We start from the raw sequence: 19,723 nt of genomic DNA on the forward strand, positions 1-19,723 counted from the left end.
GCAGTTATGCCATCAACAGACTTAACTGTATATGCATGCACAAGCATGTCAGAAATATACAAAATTAACTAGGTATTTTTAATTACAAAAATGTGAGTCAAGCACTGAAAGGGTTAAATGGATGCAATGACTCAGCAAAAGCTGCAGTTCTATATAACCAGGTGTGCCTGCAGCTTAGTAACTGCCAGTCTGAGGTAAACCTCAGTGGGAGAATACGTCTCAGAGGTAGTAGAAAGAAAGGCCACAGAGTGTAAGATAGGCCTCATTATGAGAAGGCCTTGTGTGTGAAGCTCCAGTGTGAAGGTTGAATTTTATTTCTGTTATGGAAACCTTGTTTTTGTTAATAGTGCAACCATATTATTTTGCTACTAACTGTCCCCTGCCATGCATTGCTGTGGCCGTCAGTGTATATGTGTTTTGTTTGTGTGTATATCTATATATGTGTATATGTGTGGGTATATATTTGTGTATATGTGAAAATATGTGTGCTTGTGTATATATGTGGTTTTGCGCATGTGTTGTAATGAATTTTTGCTTTTTTTTGCTTTTTAAGTCTCTTCTGCTGTGTTTTTCAGTGTTTTTATGAGTGATGGTCACTTGTTGGCCTGACAGGTGTATTGTGTCCAAATTTGGTGTCAATTCGTCCAGTGGTTTTTGAGTTATGTTAATCCCACAAACAAACATTACATTTTTATTTATGTAGATAAAGAAAAGCCTCCTATGGAAGAGATAACATTGGTCTCTGTGGTTTTGTTCTTTTTATCACTTTGGGCTACTGCTGCTGGGTCACGCTGCTGTTAATAAATTATTCTGCTGTGCATTTATGTGGAGGGTCTTTTGTTAATAAGCCCACTCGCCCAACAAAGCACACACAAGCGTGCATAGTTTGTTGTGATTAACCAGAGTCCTGTTGGTGACATACACAGGAATAATATTGAAGCTATGATTTGGGTGTTGGACTTATGACTCTAGAGACCTAAGTTTGAATCCCTGCTCAATCATGGAAACCCATTTGGTGATCTTGGGCAAGTTACACTCTCTCCGCATCAGAAAAAAGCAAGAGTGACCCTCCCTCTGAAGAAATCTTGCCAATGAAAGCCTGTGATCCTTTGGACATGAAGGCATACAACAATAACAGTGTCCTTGTGTAGTCATCATGGAAGGCCCAGTGCTTGATTCATGCAATGATAGATTCAATTTCTATCATGAATTTTTTAATTCTGCCACAGCAGAATAATTCTGTCAGTTTCCTTAGTATTTTCTACTAAGGAACAAATAGAGATGTATGACTGGGGCCTGGATATACAAACTCGTGAATGTTAGTCATGGTTTTAACTGTGAATATTACTGTCTAGTATCTATGCATGTGTCTCATTGAACATAAAGAGACATCTCCGTGTTCTTACTTTTAAAGCAACAAAGCTACCATATCTGATTGTGTTATAGATGTATGGCTGCAGTTGCTAAAAGCACAGATATGGGGTGAAAAAGAAGAAAATTCCAGAAATAATGGACATTTTCTTGCACATTGAGACATTTCTGTGCTTCCTATGTTTTAATTTCAAAATTTCCATTTTGACAGGATTACAGTATTTGATGTTAGGATGAATACATTAGCCACAATACTGCACAAAGACATCACATCAGGAACATAATTCTTTGTACATTAGCACTGCCCGGGGAAAACCGGGTGGGACTCCTGTACCTTTAATAGTTTTTTTGCAAAAGTGGGAATTTCAACAAGTGGAACTTGTTTGATAACTTATTCTAAAACAAGAAAGCTATGCTGTATGCTTGGGCTAGGACACTGGACAAAGAAGTAGTGTTGCCTGGAAACCCATCTATAGAAACGGTGACTGCTGATAATGGTTGCAAGTACCATTTAAGACAGGAACAGGGAACCTGTACTACATGGGCCAAAAGCACCAAACTTCCCCATAAAATTCATATGGATTCAGACCCATCTAAGGATCTTCCCTTAGAAGGGAAAAGTTTAAGATGGTAACTATGAGTCAAACTAGACAATGTAATTGCTGTGAATATTTGGGATGGGGGGGGGGGAACTATTGGATATGATCATGTATAACTCAACCTTATGTATAAATCATAAGGGTATCCTGTTTCTCAGTAGGAAACATAATTTTGTCATAAATTGAGCCTTCTTTAAAAAGCAAAAAATGTCTAGTTATTATTCTTTAAAGAGAGACCGTGTACAAGATTTATTTTTTATTTTTTAAAAAGTGTGTGAAAAGTGATCCAATACAATGATTTCCCGTGAGTTCTAATTTTGGTTCTCAGGTCACACATTTCAACTGTCTGGCATTTGCGGGTGCATTCAGTTCTTATAAAAGAGTGAACTCATGCATCTCCATCCATGATTTTTATTTTTAGGCCTTGTAACCTAGTTCTGTTTCTGAGAACTGATAGCCTTGTAGAGAGGAGAAATAGTATAAGTAGGCAGATGGAGTTGTCAGGCAAGGAGAATACAAAGGTAGGACCTAAGAGCGCTAGATCACACCTGATATTGGAAGCTAAGCAAGGTCAATTCCAGTTAGTACCTGGGTGGGAGACTGCCAATGAATACATGTGCCATAGCTATATTTCCAAGAAAGGAACAGGCAAAATCATTTCTAAGTATTCCTTGCCTAAGAAAATCCTGTAAAATGCATGGGGTTACCATAGGTTTACAGGTGATTTGAAGGCACATACTTACTTACTTACTTTTTTACTTAGGCGATCCCTTGTAGTCTGAAGATGATGGTCCTCCAAGTGGTGTATCCTGGCAGTGGGTCCGTAGGAGACTGTGGAGCCTTATTCTTGATCTGCATTTTCTCCCACAGTGAGGGCATCGGTTTCCAGGTGGAAGGTGGTCCCGGTTGGGGTTGGCTTGACACGCCTTCCTCTTGGCACATTTATCTCTTTTGCCCTCCATTCGTGCCTCTACAAATTCTGCAGCACCGCTGGTCACAGCTGACCTCCAGCTGGAGCGCTCAAGGGCCAGGGCTTCCCAGTTCTCAGTGTGTATGCCAGAGTTTTAAAGGTTGGCTTTGAGCCTGTCTTTAAATCTCTTTTCTTGTCCTCCAACATTCCATTTTCCATTCTTGAGTTCGGAATAGAGCAACTGTTTTGGGAGACTGTGGTTGGGCATCCAGACATAGCCCAGTACGTAGGTGCAAATAGGCAACTTCACCATTACTGATGTAGTGTGGATTGTGATACATCTTAGCTTTATGCAGGTGAGCAAAATAATACAGCTGATAACACAGAACTTGAGCCTTTGCTGGAATAGCATAAGTGACTGACCATAGTTGATTGAAATCCTTTCAGTGAAACCTGTAAACTAGGTACTATTTACAATAGAAGATATAAATGAAAATGCCATCATTAATAAGCATTTTCTCCTTTTTGAAAGTATCGGAGCCATTAGTTTCTGGCTTATATGCCTTGTTACATTACTGGGGTTTCTAACAACAACAAAAGACCTGCAGAAGAAAGCAGGTATAAGCCTACCTTCTCCATGTCAAGAGTAGGGGCTTTGGTTTGGAATACATGCCATAAAACCTCCTTTGCAACAAACTACACTCAAACAAGGCATGTATGAATATTTGAAGTAAGGAGAAAAATATTTTATATTTCACACTTAAAAGCAATCACTAGAGAATTTGTTGTGATGGTGGTGGTGTGCCTTCAAATTGTTTTTGACCCATGGTGATCCTATCATGGTTGTTGTTTTTTTTTTTTGGGGGGGGGGAACATGGACGGACGGACTGGAAAGATTTGTTCTATAATCTCAGGTAACTGGCTATAGGACTGAAGCCTCGACAAGCTTCTCATTGGGCCTCCTACATTATCAATGGCAGCTTATGATGCTCCTAATATTCCCTATGCCTTTCCATGGCCACTACATCAAATGCAGTCATAGGCTGGATGACCATTGAAAGGGGTTTCGGTGAAGTTGGAAACTGAGATTTAACATTTTCCCCGCTTATTAATTTCCTGATGAATAATTTCCATTGACTCCTAAAACTGCCACTGGCCACATAAATATACACAATGATATATACAATGCAGGCACTTGTTCCATTTCAAAGCAAATAGCAGCTCTTTCTGCTGCAAATCTCCTGCATTCTCAATACAGACCTTGACACACAAACCTAGCGACTGGATTTTGGGAAAGGAACAAGGCATCCACCTGGTTGGTGCAACATCTATAGAACTCCCATATGACATTTACTGTAGTACGACTTGATTCTGAGGTGGTATAAAAGGCATCCCTAGATGCAGCTAAGTATAACTTCCTTTTTTGCTGTGCTTTTCTCCCCCCCCCCCCCCCATTTTTGGCCTGTCCAACCTAATTTCTTGTTGTTGGCACTGGTTTAGGAAGGACAAAGATGGTGTCAGAAAAAGTTGCATAATGTTCTGTTGGAGAAGTCCCGTTTTCTGTTTCTTCAGCCAAGCTATCTTACAGCCAGTTTTGAATAGAATTTGGATGTACAGCAAAACCATACATCCCTGTATTTCAAACAGCAGAGTGCACTCTCCTCCAAGAAAAGCAAGAGAGACTACAAATTCTTCCAAGTTAATACATATTGGAAGTTGTTTTCCTAACAAGAACAAGGGCTATTTAAAGTAGTTACACAGAATGTAACTGCTGCTGCGAAGGAACAGTGATTTGCGCAAATAAACAACCATTATACTTGGCTGGCAGGCGTCTGGGGAGCTGTGGGTTCCCTCAAGCTATGTGGTGCTTCCACACTTGCAGCAAAGGATGCCTTCCTGGTGGGTCAGAAAGCCTTTTCCCACCAAGGAGCTGGAACACTTCCCACACTTGAAGCAGTCACTGTGCCAGTGGCGATCCTCAAACGAGATAAATTTGTCTCCCCCGAGAGCTGGAAAGAGAAAGCAGGGACCAAGAAGTGAAATTGCATGTGTGCTTTTCTGCAGATCACAAAGGCATTCAGCTCGTGCTCTAATCAACAAAGTTCTCACATTTCTCCTGGAAAAACATGAATTTCATGTAGCTGAAAATCAACAACGGCACTATTTTTTTTGTTGAAACAAGTAATATAATCCCATATCACTGCAACACATGTGATATGATGCTGAGCTATGACCCCCTGGGAACAGCCTTCAGAAAATGTTTTTTTCCCCTTTTTTTGGATTACAGCTGCCAGAAATACCCAGGTATTCTGGCTATTTGACAATACAACATGTAGAGTTATCATCCACAACACACACAGGCTCTAGCATGGATAAATTGTGTTTTTGCTAATTATCTCTCCCAGTCACAATCTCTGTCTTTCCCTCACTCCTATTTATCTGTTTGTCTGTCATTCTATGAGAGCCAGTGTTATGTAGTGATTTGACAAGTGGAGTTTAGGGTTTCAATTCTTGCTCTGCCATAGAAACTCTTGGATGTCTCAGCATCAGAAGAAAGCAAGGGCAAAGCTTTTCTGAACAAATTTTGCTATGAAAATCATGTGAAAGGTTTGTCTCAGGGTAACCATAAGTCAGAAATTACTTGAAGGCTGAAGTGCATACAAAGGACAGGGAAATAAGTGATGTATCAGATTTCCAACCTGATTTTCCCCAAAGAGTCATGTCTACAATCTAGATAGCAGGTCTTTCTAATTCTTATCCACATAGAAAGGGTTTTATAGTTGAGCTGCTGTGAGTTTTCCAGGCTGTATGGCCATGTTCCAGAAGCATTCTTTCCTGATGTTTCACCCACATCTATGAAAGGCATCCTCAGAGGTTGTGAGGTCTGTTGGAAACTAGGACAAGTGGGGTTTATATATCTGTGGAATGTCCAAAGTGGGAGAATGACTCTTGTCTGTTTGAGGTAGGTGTGCATGTTGTAATTGGCCACCTTGATTAGCATTAATGGCCTAGTAGTTTCAAGGTCTGGCTTCTTACTGTCTGGGGGAATCCTTTGTTGGGAGGTGATTAGCTGACCCTGATTGTTTGAATTCCCCTTTTTTGAGAGTTGTTCTTTATTTGCTGCTCTGATTTTAGAGGTTTTTTTTTTTAAAAAAAATATATTGATAGACATATTTTGTTCATTTTCATTGTTTCTTCTTTTTTTGTTGAAACTGTCCACATGCTTGTGGATTTATATTTCATAAAATCTAATTAAAACTTCACTGCAGACTTTAATTGTAAATTATGCCCAAAAGTCAATTTCTTCAAAACTGAGCAAAATTAGTGCCAGGTTGTTTGAAATTATCTTTCCTATATATGAAATCCTGCTTTATGTCAGAAAAGGAGGGGAAGCAAAAGGGTTAGGTCATCATAGCTGATTGAATTTTCTAGTCTGTCTGTTTTTTGTTTTTGAATGTCAGGATTATTAATTAATTGGCAATCTTATTTCTTGTAACTGGGGCTAGAGGTCATTCAATTTATTTTAAGAGATCCAGCTAATGGTTGTAAAGTACTTTTAAACTGCTTCTGAGTGTTTGCCAGGCATTTCATTACCAGCCATTTAAACACAAATACATAAACCAGTTTCTCCCTTCTGTTTCTGGCAAGATCTGTTCTTCAGCTTTCAGAATCAAAAAGTTGGAGAGCAGAGCTAGAGGTTTCCAACATAACACAGCCAAAATGCTATATATAGCTTTCATGACAGATAAGGCATTTAGACTCCCATCAATCCACTCCTTACAATATAGAGTGCTTTAGGACTCTCTGAAGAATATGTACAGATTGCATGTACAGGAAGTGTTTGAATTGTATTCGGAAATAAATATTTCAGATGCTCTGTGCAGCGGAGGAAGGCAGGGAAGGAGAAAGTCTCATTTGCAGCTGGTTATGCTTCAGACAATTCTGTAGATTGTAATTCTTTTGAAGGCCTGGCTGTCCATTTGTACTGCTATGTTACCAGAGCACACATTTATGTAGCAAGACCAGCAGCTTTCATGCAACTTAACCAATGATAACTGTCTATACTCCACCCATCCTTTCTGCACAACTCCACATTTAGAAGTGGATTGGTCTGGAAGTCCTTGTTTTTGGGCTGAGAGGTCATTGCCTGCCCAATCCTCAATGTGCTTCCTAAGCAGCACAGAGGAACAAGTTGTACTTAGATCTAAACAGGGAAGCAACCTGTTTGTGTTTATATATCATCAGATGTGGGTAGGTGAAGCCACAAGTACCAGTTCTATGAGTATGAGGGTCATACTGTGTGTGTGTGTGCGCGTGCATACACACACACACACACACACACACACACACAGTGACCCTCATTAGGAGAATATATATATATATATATATATATATATATATATATAATCCTAATGCTGGTAGTTAGAATGCTATGGCATTTCCAGCTCCCTTCTACAAGTGATGAGGAATTATGATAGAGGTCCCACTTTTGATTGCTGCACCAGAGAGCCCTGGTGAGAACCAGGTAGAAACATCTTGCTGTTCTCCAGTCCCCAGGAGAGCAGTTCCTTCTCTTGATGTGCCTGCTGCCTGTTATGGGCAAGTTGCGGAGGGATTTCTGATTGTGGTAATATGTTGTCATTGTAAACTTGAATAAAGAACAGTTAAAAATGTGCAACAGGGTGATTCAACTAATGGAGACCATTCTGGAAACCAGGATTTGCATCCTCACTTGACCACAGAAACCCTTTGTCACCTTGAGCAAATCACACTCAACCTCATAATTTAGCCACACAAACCCTGCAATAAGTTTACCTTAGTGTTGCCATAAGTTGGAAAAAACATGAAAGCACACGAGGACAAGAAGTATTACACATTTTAAAGTGTTCAACAGGATGTCAATATTAAATGATATTGAGATGAAATAACAGAATCTCTCTGTGCAAGTGTGCAATTTCCTCATGTGACATCACGTTTAGTACTCGCCCAGATCTCATGATATAGAGATAATGTCACTTATAACTATATATAATCTACTTCAATGACAGTGATGGTTTGCCACTCATATTCTTAGGGCTAGTGATGACTGGTGGATTCTATGTCAGTGGAGTAGTGATTCTCTTCTGGGTTATTTTGAATTTTAAAGGCCTAGACTCAGTGCCTTAGGTAGCTCAAAGTTCAGATTTAAAACAGAGTAGATCTTCTGTCTCACTAACATGGCATCCATGAACTGCCTCTGCTAAGGCCAGACTCCTGTTTGTACCCTCTGCCAGTTCACTATACCAGATAAGGCATTTCCAAGTATTGTGTATTGGTTTCTTAGGGATGGCATAGAAAGCTATCTATAGCCATCAGAGACTTCCTACTGGCTCCCAATCAGCTCACAAACCAACAGACAGCTTTCTCTCCCAACAAGAGATGATTTTCATCAAAATGCCCACATTTTGTCCCAACTGCCACCTGTCTCTAGCAGCAACAAGTATAGCAGCCAATAAGATTTCTGGCTAAGCGCCCAGTCCACAAATGTTAGCAGTGCTGACATAAGAAGTGCAAACATCCCCAATGGCTACAACAGATTGTTTTTAGTGCTGTTTTTGTCAAATTCCATGCAGAGCACCAACAATTGGACAGGTACAAATTACCTGTAATGGGCTTGGTGCAGGCTGTGCATTTCTTTGCATAACACCTGCTGAAGCACTCAAGGCAGTAAGGCTGTTCATCTTTGGAAATAAACCGCTGTCCTGCTAGCTGCTGCTTGCATCCATGACAAAGGAAGCATTCTTTATGCCATGGCTGGTCATGATAAGTCACACCACCGGTAGTTATCACCTAAGAAGAGAATATTACGAAAAACTGATGAGTCGAGTAATAGTTTTAACCTTTGAAATTAAAGGCAACACAGTCACACCTACATTTACAAAGTCTCTGTCAAAAGAAAAAAAAAAACATTTTCAGACTTTTCACACCTATTGTCCAGGCCCATTTTCCTTTTCATGCTCTTTCTAGCTGGAAGGTTTTTTTTTTTTAAAAAAGGAATGTTGACCTTTGGAGGATAGTGAAACACCAACTTTGTGTTAGGCCGCAGCAATATTTCTGCAGTAAACAATGCAATAAAGCTTAAGCTGGAAAAAGAACAGGGATATATTCTAGTGAGTCCTGCTGTGTCCATATGTGTCTGCAACACAAAAAGTAAACAACAGCTGCCTCCAGAATCCTTACTGAGCATATGTGAGCAGAAAAACAAGCTTGCATTTAAAGCAGGCATGGGCAAAGTTGGATGTTTTGGATTCCAACTCCCACAATTCCTAAAGTCTAAAACACCCGGACGGCCCAACTTTGCCCATGCCTGCTTTAAAGAAACTCAAATCTATATGTCTGTCCACCAAAATAGAAATAATACAAAAACTGGAGGTTGGTGAAAAAAATAATCAATTGATGCATTTTGGAAGAAGCCTTCAGCCGGTCCCTAGAAAGTTTGAAATGTTTTTTTTTTTAAACTTATGCAACGCTTACTTTACCTGACTGTTTCATTTCACATGTGCAAAATGTTGGTTTTGAATAAAAAGTTAGCTGAAACACACTCTTCCTTTTGTAGAAGTAATTTCTGCCATTGGTACCAAATTTTCAGTTAAAGAAATAATACCCAAGAACACATCTACGTCATTAACTAAGATATATCCATACTAGTTATTAGTCCCTAGTTCATTTCTTTAAAAAAGAGAAATACTGAAGATCAGTCCTGTCTTGGAGTCATTTTTCTGAGCATGTCTCTGTGGAGGCCTCAATCCAGCTCTTAGTCCAAAGTTAAATAGATCTTTTGAATCAATGGAAGAGGTCTATGTGGTAACTTGCAAAGTGTCCATTGATTTAATGTGTCTATTTTACTTTGGATTAACAGCTGAATTAGGTCAAAGAATCTTTCTTTTATATCCATACGCTTTGCTTTCTCTCCATTAGAGATGGCACCAGGAACACAGCTGCTGCAGGGGCTTCAAGGTAGACCCTTTGTCTCCTCTTTGGACTCGCAAGGGCTGCCCACACTCCAACACACCCCTCGAGACCATAGGATGTCCTACAAGGCAATTTTGCTTTGTTTTGGAACTGACTAGATAGTTTTAAGGTGGAAGATGCCATTTTTCCAAAACAAGATGTCAGCTTCCTTCTTGCTTGAAAAATCTCTCCTGTACCTAAACCAGCATGAAGACAGAGGTACCAAAACCACCAGAAAATTACCCCATGCCCCCGGAGGACATTTTTGCAGGAAGGAAAACTATTTTTTGGCAAATGGTTTTTGGGAGGGTATATTAGAGGTATGGCTTCTTTGAGGGAATGCCTTTTATTATAAAAACGACCCTTAGCACCATAATCAACTCTCATTTTACCAAACCTTTTGCTCTTCATAATTATAACAGCAATAAACTATGTGGCACTTAAAAAGGGAATCATGATTACCTTATCCAAATGTAGACAATCATGGCAAGTGGGAAGGAAAAAAAATGGAAGTGCACATTAGTGTGTTGCTTTAAAGTTTATGTGTGCTTGGTGCAATTTGCAAGATTCTGGGATATATTGTTAGTCCTTTCACTGAAATGGCCAGAAATGGGAAATGTTACATTTTTGGTGTACACTCCCATCCACCCTCATACACATGGCTAGGAGTGCATGTTCCTTCAAACATCTGTCAAGCAATGGTGACCCCATGGATTTCAATAGTTTTCTTAAGCAAGGGATACTTAGAGGTGGTTTTGTCAGTTACTTCCTCTGAAATATAGCTTACAGTACGTGGTATGCCATGAAATTGGTTGTATTCAAAACCCTCTTCCGTAAAAATGGGATAATATACTTTCAAGAGGGAATAGGTTTAGAATCCCTTTCTTTGTATGGTATCCAGATCAGGGATCTTGGAATCAGTTTCATCATTCCCTATCCAATTGCAATAAATCCATCATAATGAACATCCCACCCTGCTGCCCGTAAATGTGTTGGTCATGTTACCTTTTTGCAGGAGTAACAATGCTGAGCAAATTGCATTTCAAAGCAGGGCACACAATAATTGTCACCATCCTTGGTAATTAAAGGCTTTATTCCTAGTGGTTGTTGACAATGTTGGCATACAAAGCAAGATTCATGCCAACAGTCTCCCTTAAACTCCATTTTACGTGAACCTGTGAATCAAATTGCAAATCCAGTTTGATTATTGGCTAATTACACATAGTAGTAAGATAGATATAATCATTGAGGCTTTTCTTCTGCCTCACTCATTATTGAGTGATGCAAAACCATCAGTTATTGAGTACATTTGTAGCTCCAGTCCAGTCTGGTTTTGGTGAAGCACAAAAGGTCAATACAAAATTAATGCTAGGATATAAGAACAGCTTGTATATAAGAAGGAAAAGTATTATGCTAAGAAATCCTAATGATAGGGTCTCCTTAGAATCAGAAACTGCTTGAAGGCACTAAACAACACCTTTAGTGAGCAGCAAACATTAGTGAAATGAATACACTTTCCAAATCTGAACGTATTAGTTAATTGGAAGTTTTCAATATCACACTTTTTGAAAGACTGCACACTGTGCAATGCGAGAGCTGTTGAGGAGTGGAAATCTCTGCCGTGGAGTGTGGCAGAGGCTCCTTCTTTGGAGGCTTTTAAACAGAGGTGAGATGGCCATCTGTCAGGGGTGCTTTGAATGCGATTTTTCTGCTTCTTGGCAGGGGGCTGGACTGGATGGCTCATGAGGTCTCTTTCAACTCTATGATTTAATGATTCTGTGTTTGCAATAACACTCTACTTTGAGCTGCTTTTGGAAAGTGTTCAAAATCATAGTCACTTGAAAATGCGGCATCTAGATTGTTGACTTTGGTGAGTTACAGAATGTGCACAACTTCATGTTTTTCAGGGCCTATGTTAGTTATAATGCAGATCATAACCTGTGCAGTTCTGTATGGTTCAGGTCCAGGTTATCTGAATGATCATATGTATCCATTGCAGCCTGCCCAGGTTTACAATCTCCCAAGGCATGGGACTTTTATCCTCAGAGCAATGCTTGGTGGGAACACAAGTAGGTCTTCTTCATGCCTGGTCCCAGGGGGATTGGGCTATCTTCTTCCATATTGGATTTTGAATGGGAACATTAATGTTACACCTTTAATTCCCCTCACACCTTTGATAACTGGGTCTAAAGTGGACATGATGTTTATGAAAGTGGTCCCGGGAAGTGCTCTAGGCAGAGAGACTGCTTTAAACGAAAGTATAAGTTTATGAAAGTATACATTTATATGCATAACTTATTGTGTTATTTAGATATGTTTAGCTGCCTTTCATCCAAAGGCAGGAAAGAAACAAACAGCCACACAAGGAAGGCCTCAAGACCCAGATGGAGGAGGAAGACAGATCATGAGAATAGCTCTCTTGTATCATGTAACATCATGTAACAACAAAACACTGAAGCTCTAATCAGCTCCTGTGTGTCCTGTGAGGCATAAAATTCAGACAAAGTGTTCTTGAGTGAATTAAGCACTTTTTTGAGACTTAAAACTAGGAGAATTATGACTGCTTGATTGCATTTTAGCATCACCGTATGGCCCACAAATGAATTCATCACTATACTTTACCTGCACCAGTAGGCATTTTTAGTGAGCTTGTTATCCTCTGTTTCATCCCATTTAAAGTATTAGGGGAAAATTGCCAAAGATATGCTATGATCTGAGCCAGCCATTGCTCTGAAATAAGCTCATTAAACATGCTGTTCAAAAAGCCATGAAAGGGCCGTTTCTCAATTCCTCTTGCTGGGAAGTCCACTTTGTGGCTGAAAACCAGGCAATACAGTAAAATAACTATTTTTCCCCCTCATAGGCAGGCAGACGGTATCTGGATGCCCTCAGATGCTCAAAAGATGGCAGATGTCAATAGATCTCCACAAGGGACCAGAGATGCCATGAGGTCCTGGCTCTCCACTCCCCATCTGCCACTTTCTAAAAGCAGACATGGGATAGCTCAGCCCTGATGTTAAAAAAAATTAAAAATGGGTTTATGGATTGTGAATCTCATTAGAGCAGATTAATTAGGAGTGCTCAATTTCCAGTGAGGAGGTGCTCATTAAGATCTATTAGGCCAAGGGTGAGTGAGGTGTGACCATGAGTCACACGAAGCTTTTGGGGTTCCCAAACTGCAGCCTTTGAAGCCCTACAAAGCTCCCAACCCCCTTCCCCATAGTTTGGTGAATTTTTATGTTGATTTTTGGGGTGATTTTTAGTCCCTAAGCTGTCCAAACTCCAGCAAAGGATCACCGCCTTGTCGGGGCGCTGGAGCTTGAGCACCTCAATGATGTCATGAGCGAAACTGTGAAGGGCCACCCAAGACGGGACGGTTGTGGCAGAGAGGTCAGACCAAGCGTGATCCCTGGGGAAGGCAATGGCAAACCACTCCAGTATCCTTGCCAAGAAAACTAAATGGACCAGTACAACCAGAGATATGTCGGTATGCCATTGGAAGATGGGACTCCCAGGTCGGAAGATGGCCTACTGGGGAGGAGCAGAGGATAAGTTCAACTAGCCCCAGATGTGATGACGCAGCTAGCTCAAAGCCGAAAGGAAGGCTAGCGGCCGACGGTACTGGAGGTGAACGACGAATCCGATGCTCTAAAGATCAACACACCATAGGAACCTGGAATGTAAGATCTATGAGCCAGGGCAAATTGGATGTTGTTATTGGTGAGATGTCAAGACTAAAGATAGATATTCTGGGGGTCAGCGAACTGAAATGGACTGGAATGGGCCACTTCACATCAGATGACCACCAGATCTACTACTGCGGACAAGAGGAACATCGAAGAAATGGAGTAGCCTTCATAATTAATAAGAAATTCGCTAAAGCGGTGCTTGGATACAACCCAAAAAATGACAGAATGATCTCAATTCGAGTGCAAGGAAAGCCTTTCAACATTACAGTGATCCAAATATACGCCCCAACCACAGCTGCTGAAGAAGCAGAAGTAGATCAGTTCTATGAGGATCTGCAGGACCTACTGGATAATACACCAAAAAGAGACATTATTTTCATTACAGGAGACTGGAATGCCAAGGTGGGAAGTCAAATGACAACAGGGATCACAGGCAAGCATGGTCTGGGAGAACAAAATGAAGCGGGACGCAGGCTGATAGAATTTTGCCAGGAAAACTCGCTGTGTATAACAAACACTCTCTTCCAACAACCTAAAAGACGGCTTTATACATGGACCTCACCAGATGGTCAACACCGAAATCAGATTGACTACATCCTTTGCAGCCAAAGGTGGCAGACATCCATCCAGTCGGTGAAAACAAGACCTGGGGCTGACTGTAGCTCAGATCACGAACTTCTTATTGCCCAATTTAGAATAAAACTAAAGATCAGGGAAAATACACAGACCAGTTAGATATGATCTCACTAACATTCCTAGCGAATATACAGTGGAAGTGAAGAACAGATTTGAAGGACTAGATTTAGTAAACAGAGTCCCAGAAGAACTATGGACAGAAGTCCGCAACATTGTTCAGGAGATGGCAACAAAGTACGTTCCAAAGAAAAAGAAAACCAAGAAGGCAAAATGGTTGTCTGCTGAGACACTGGAAGTAGCCCAAGAAAGGAGGAAAGCAAAAGGAAACAGGGATAAGGGGAGATATGCCCAGTTAAATGCGCAATTCCAGAGGTTAGCCAGAAGAGATAAGGAACTATTTTTAAATAAGCAATGCATGGAAGTGGAAGAAGACAACAGAATAGGAAGGACAAGAGACCTCTTCCAGAAAATTAGAAACATTGGAGGTAAATTTCAGGCAAAAATTGGTATGATAAGAAACAAAGATGGCAGGGACCTAACAGAAGCTGAAGAGATCAAGAGAAGGTGGCGAGACTATACAGAAGATCTGTATAGGAAGGATAATAATATCGAGGATAGTTATGACGGTGTGGTGAATGAATTAGAACCAGACATCCTGAGGAGTGAGGTTGAATGGGCCTTAAGAAGCATTGCTAACAACAAGGCAGCAGGAGACGACGGGATCCCAGCTGAACTGTTTAAAATCTTAAAAGATGATGCTGTCAAGGTGATGCATGCCATATGCCAGCAAATATGGAAAACACAAGAATGGCCATCAGACTGGAAAAAATCAACTTATATCCCCATACCAAAAAAGGGAAATGCGAAAGACTGCTCAAACTTCCGTACAGTGGCCCTTATTTCTCATGCCAGTAAGGTAATGCTCAAGATCCTGCAAGGAAGACTCCAGCAATACATGGAGCGAGAGTTGCCAGATGTTCAAGCTGGGTTTAGAAAAGGCAGAGGAATGAGAGACCAGATTGCCAATATCCGCTGGATAATGGAGAAAGGCAGGGAGTTTCAGAAAAACATCTACTTCTGCTTCATTGACTATTCTAAAGCCTTTGACTGTGTGGATCATAATAAATTGTGGCAAGTTCTTAGTGGGATGGGCATCCCAAGCCACCTTGTCTCTCTCCTGAGGAATCTGTACAAGGACCAAGTAGCAACAGTCAGAACTGACCACGGAACAACAGACTGGTTCAAGATGGGGAAAGGCGTACGGCAAGGCTGCATTCTCTCACCCAACCTTTTTAACTTGTATGCAGAACACATCATGCGATGTGCGGGGCTGGATGAATGCAAAGCTGGGGTGAAAATTGCTGGAAGAAACATTAACAATCTCAGATATGCAGATGACACCACTCTGATGGCTGAAAGTGAGGAGGAGCTGAGGAGCCTTCTAATCAAGGTGAAAGAAGAAAGCGCAAAAGCCGGGTTGCAGCTAAACATCAAAAAAACCAAGATTATGGCAACAAGAATGATTGACAACTGGAAAATAGAGGGAGAAACTGTGGAGGCCGTGACAGACTTTGTATTTCTAGGTGCAAAGATTACTGCAGATGCAGACTGTAGCCAGGAAATCAGAAGACGCTTACTTCTTGGGAGGAGAGCAATAAAATAGTGAAGAGTAGAGACATCAGACTGGCAACAAAGATCCGCCTAGTCAAAGCCATGGTATTCCCTGTAATTACCTACGGATGTGAGAGCTGGACCTTAGGGAAGGCTGAGCGAAGGAAGATCGATGTTTTTGAGCTGTGGTGTTGGAGGAAAGTTCTGAGAGTGCCTTGGACTGCGAGAAGATCCAACCAGTCCATCCTCCAGGAAATAAAGCCCGACTGCTCACTGGAGGGAAAGATACTAGAGACAAAGTTGAAGTACTTTGGCCACATCATGAGGAGACAGGAAAGCCTAGAGAAGACAATTATGCTGGGGAAAGTGGAAGGCAAAAGGAAGAAGGGCCGACCAAGGGCAAGATGGATGGATGGCATCCTTGAAGTGACTGGACTGACCTTGAGGGAGCTGGGGGTGGTAACGGCCGACAGGGAGCTCTGGTGTGGGCTGGTCCATGAGGTCACGAAGAGTCGGAGACGACTGAACGAATGAACAACAACAAGCTGTCCAAAATGATCCGAAATTAGCTGCAAGTGTGTGAGTTTACAGGTTACAGCAATCAAACTAGGGGTGCTGTAATAGCAAACTCCATCAAATGTTAAACTCAAGGGTGAGGAACCTCTTTTCGCCTGAGAGCCAAAATCAATTTCAGAGATGTTTACTGGGTCACATTGCTATAAGGGGTTGGAGAAGCCAAAAAGTATGGGATTCAGATATCAGCATGCTTTATTTTACAGTTCTCATTGCTAGTAACTAAGCCTCAAGAGAACCATTTTCAGATAATAGAATAGAACATACACTCACACAAAAGCTGGGGAGCAACCAAATGATGGGGTCAAGGAGACCACACTGGAACATTGGGAGGGCCAACATTGATCTTATGCCTTGAGCCTTCCTAATATTGTATAAGGACTGCATACTTTCCAACTCCCCTGATTTGACAGCAACCATCACAATTAATTCTGTTGTCCCATTTTAAATATTTTTATTTAAAACTAGCTTTCATACCTGGGGTAATTTGTAATACTGTTTATTTAAAAAGTCTTTGTTTGTTTATGGAATTTATGAACTGTCACATCAGAAAATTCAGAAGGATATGAGTAAATCATTACTCCCATCTCTCCAGGTGTATCCCACCCCAAACCCCAACAGTACTTAAAGTTGGTCATCTTGGCTATTTGTGCCAGGTTTGGTCCAGATCCCTCATCAGTGGGGTTCACAGTGGTTTTTGGATCTGGGCGAACTGCAACTCCCATTGTCCTGGGTCCATCCCCACAAACCCCACTAGGGATTCATCACCTCCCAAAAAAATCCATCAACATTTTCTCTTGGTTGTGGGGGGGGGGGGGGAGGTGTGTGTCCCAAGTTTGGTCCAGATTAGTTGTTAGCGGGAGTCACAGTGCTCTCTGAAAGTGAGAGCCATCTTCAATTGTTGCAGACTGAATTCAGTCTACTAGTTCCCACTCTAGTACTTTAATCACTATATAACATTGACTAGTGACATATATTCCAAGTGCAGGGCATGATTCATGCAAATGTGACTAGCTGCAGGGAAATAAGTCACCAGCCTTTCAGGAACAACAATTAAGCTAGCAAATTTTAGTTTTTCCAGTCTTCAAACTGATACTATTTGCTCATGTCATTTCTCAAGTAGTAGGATCAAAGTCAGTTCAGAACTGTTGGGGAGGTTCGTAATTGGCATTCCAATTATAATTTGAGGTATGGAGGACTGTACCCCCCTCTCCCCAAACTCCGCTACAAAGGGTACTTCAATTTCTCTCCCATACAGACACCAAGGAGTGGCACAGATTACACAATTACAAATCACACAAGTAATTTGCACTCAATTAACCAAGCAAGGAGGAAAGGTGAAGAGGGGTGAAATATAGCACCTCCCAATGAACTCAGAGGGGGAAAAAGTTCTTGCAGTCTTTCCTAGCTTGTGTGTTCCCTTTTTTTTTTTTTTGCGATCCTGACCACTCTCTGATGGATTTTTTTTCTCTTACCTGGCATAATGGTTCTCTTGCAGTGGAAGCACTTGGATGAATACTCATTGGAATAACACTCTGTACACAGCAAGAGCTCGTCTTTGGCTGCAAAAGGCTTCTCTACCAAAGACTGAGTACACTTGGCACATTTGAAGCACCCTTCGTGCCAGTGGCGGCCTTTATAAGCAAGATCCTTCAAGATAAGAAATTGTAGATTAACAAAAAGCATTTGATTCCTTGAAAGAAATCCCGCTGGAGAGAATCAAATTACGAGGCCTACGAATTGCAGGCTTGAGAATCCTTGTCAAAATTGATCTTTCATCCATTTCGTGGCCTGCAGCTGCCTTGATTTTATAGTATTGAGCCAATACAGTTTAGGTAGTGCTAAACTGATTTAAGTTTACAGTGCAGATGCATCCCAAGAGGTGAAAACTGGTCCAATTTACCATTTTCCTATCAGCCACAGAAAACACAGTATGAAAATCAAAAGAAAGAGCAGGTCCCCATCTTGTTTACAGGCTCTGTTGGTGTATAGATTGATCTATAGAAAATTTAGCCTGAGATATGGGAGAAAAGATTAATAGAAACAAATCCAAACAAGTTTAAAGTTTGTTTTCTCTTGATTGTTTCCATTTCCCAGAATTTGTCATTCCTGTGATGAGCGAAGAGACACTGAGAGATAAACAACAAAATTAAGTTGTCATTTAGTGAATAAAATATTTTAATCCAAACACATTTTTGGAGATATCTTGCTTGTAGAGACAGTGTTATTACATAAAAATGATAAATGTCATTTATTTTGTAGTAAAACTTCCCTTGAATCTCGGCAGTTACAGTGGAGGCCATCTGTAGTACAGACTAAGGGAAGTCGTTTTTCATCGGTTACTTGTCAGTGGAATTTGTTTAAAAAGTTTTGCTGATCTTATCAGTTGAATTAAACCCAGGATAGAAAAAGAAATCAGCACTGCAATCTCTCTGGAATGAGTTCTTAAAATAATGCGACTTGCTGTATTTTTTTTAAAAAAACGCCAGATATTAAAGATACTAGGATATTATATTGAGGTTAATGCAACAATTTAACATCCCTCTATATATAAGGCTGCTGCATTCAGATGATGGATGATGCTCATCCTAACAGGTCTGCAGGGAGTTTGCTAACCATTAAAACCTCTGTATCTCTCCAGGAGATAAATGTCACAAGTTATAGTCTAATGCAGCTTTCCTCTACCAGTGCTCTCTCAAGAGATGGCAGACTACAACTTCCATCATCCCCAGCAATATACCACATATATCTAGAGCAGTGGTTCTCAGCCTGTGGGTTCCTAGATGTTTTGGCCTTGAACTCCCAGAAATCCTAACAGCTGGGAAACTGGCTGGGATTTCTGGGAGTTGTAGGCCAAAACACCTCCGGACCCACAGGTTGAGAACCACTGACCTAGAGAATGTTAAGAATTTCCCTCCAGAGGAGTCAGATTGAAGATGACTGATCAGATGTCAATTTTTGCTTTCTTGAACTATAATTATGGCAATCCCACAGCGAAGTTGACCAATGTCCACGGGGGGAGGAAATTCTGGGAACTCTCACTCTCCAAAATTTTATTTACAAGCTCTGATAGTCATTTTATATGCCCTCTCTGTAGATTTAAGTTTCATCAAGCGGGTATGTGTCTCTTGCTTTGTTTTTCAAAAATGCAGCTTCTGTATCAGTGTATCACTCCCCTGTTCCATACAGTTGGTTCATCCTTAAGTAGCTTCTGACTGAAAAATACTAAACAGTCTGTTAAGAATTTATGGTGGGCAGCAGTGCCATGAGTCACCAGCAACAGGGATTTCTCCAAAGAGGACTGCATCCTCCCCTCCCCAAACAACTACAAGGGTTACTGACTT

General features: G+C 40.9%; 1 protein-coding gene across 1 annotated transcript in view; it reads right to left on the reverse strand.

Moving 5' to 3' along the window:
* Nucleotides 1–1,532: 1,532 nt before the first annotated feature.
* The window catches only part of FHL5 (four and a half LIM domains 5), a 34,133-nt gene continuing 15,942 nt past the window's right edge, over nt 1,533–19,723 (reverse strand). The window contains exons 3-6 of the mRNA XM_060753061.2: nt 17,855–18,029; nt 10,876–11,045; nt 8,523–8,709; nt 1,533–4,889 (exon numbers count right to left, since the gene is read on the reverse strand). Coding sequence (XP_060609044.2) covers nt 4,738–4,889; nt 8,523–8,709; nt 10,876–11,045; nt 17,855–18,029 — 684 coding nt within the window. The 3' untranslated portion in view covers nt 1,533–4,737. The remainder of the gene's footprint in view (nt 4,890–8,522; nt 8,710–10,875; nt 11,046–17,854; nt 18,030–19,723) is intronic.

This window comes from Anolis sagrei, chromosome 1 (genome assembly GCF_037176765.1).
Source record: "Anolis sagrei isolate rAnoSag1 chromosome 1, rAnoSag1.mat, whole genome shotgun sequence".
Lineage (NCBI taxonomy): Eukaryota > Metazoa > Chordata > Lepidosauria > Squamata > Dactyloidae > Anolis > Anolis sagrei.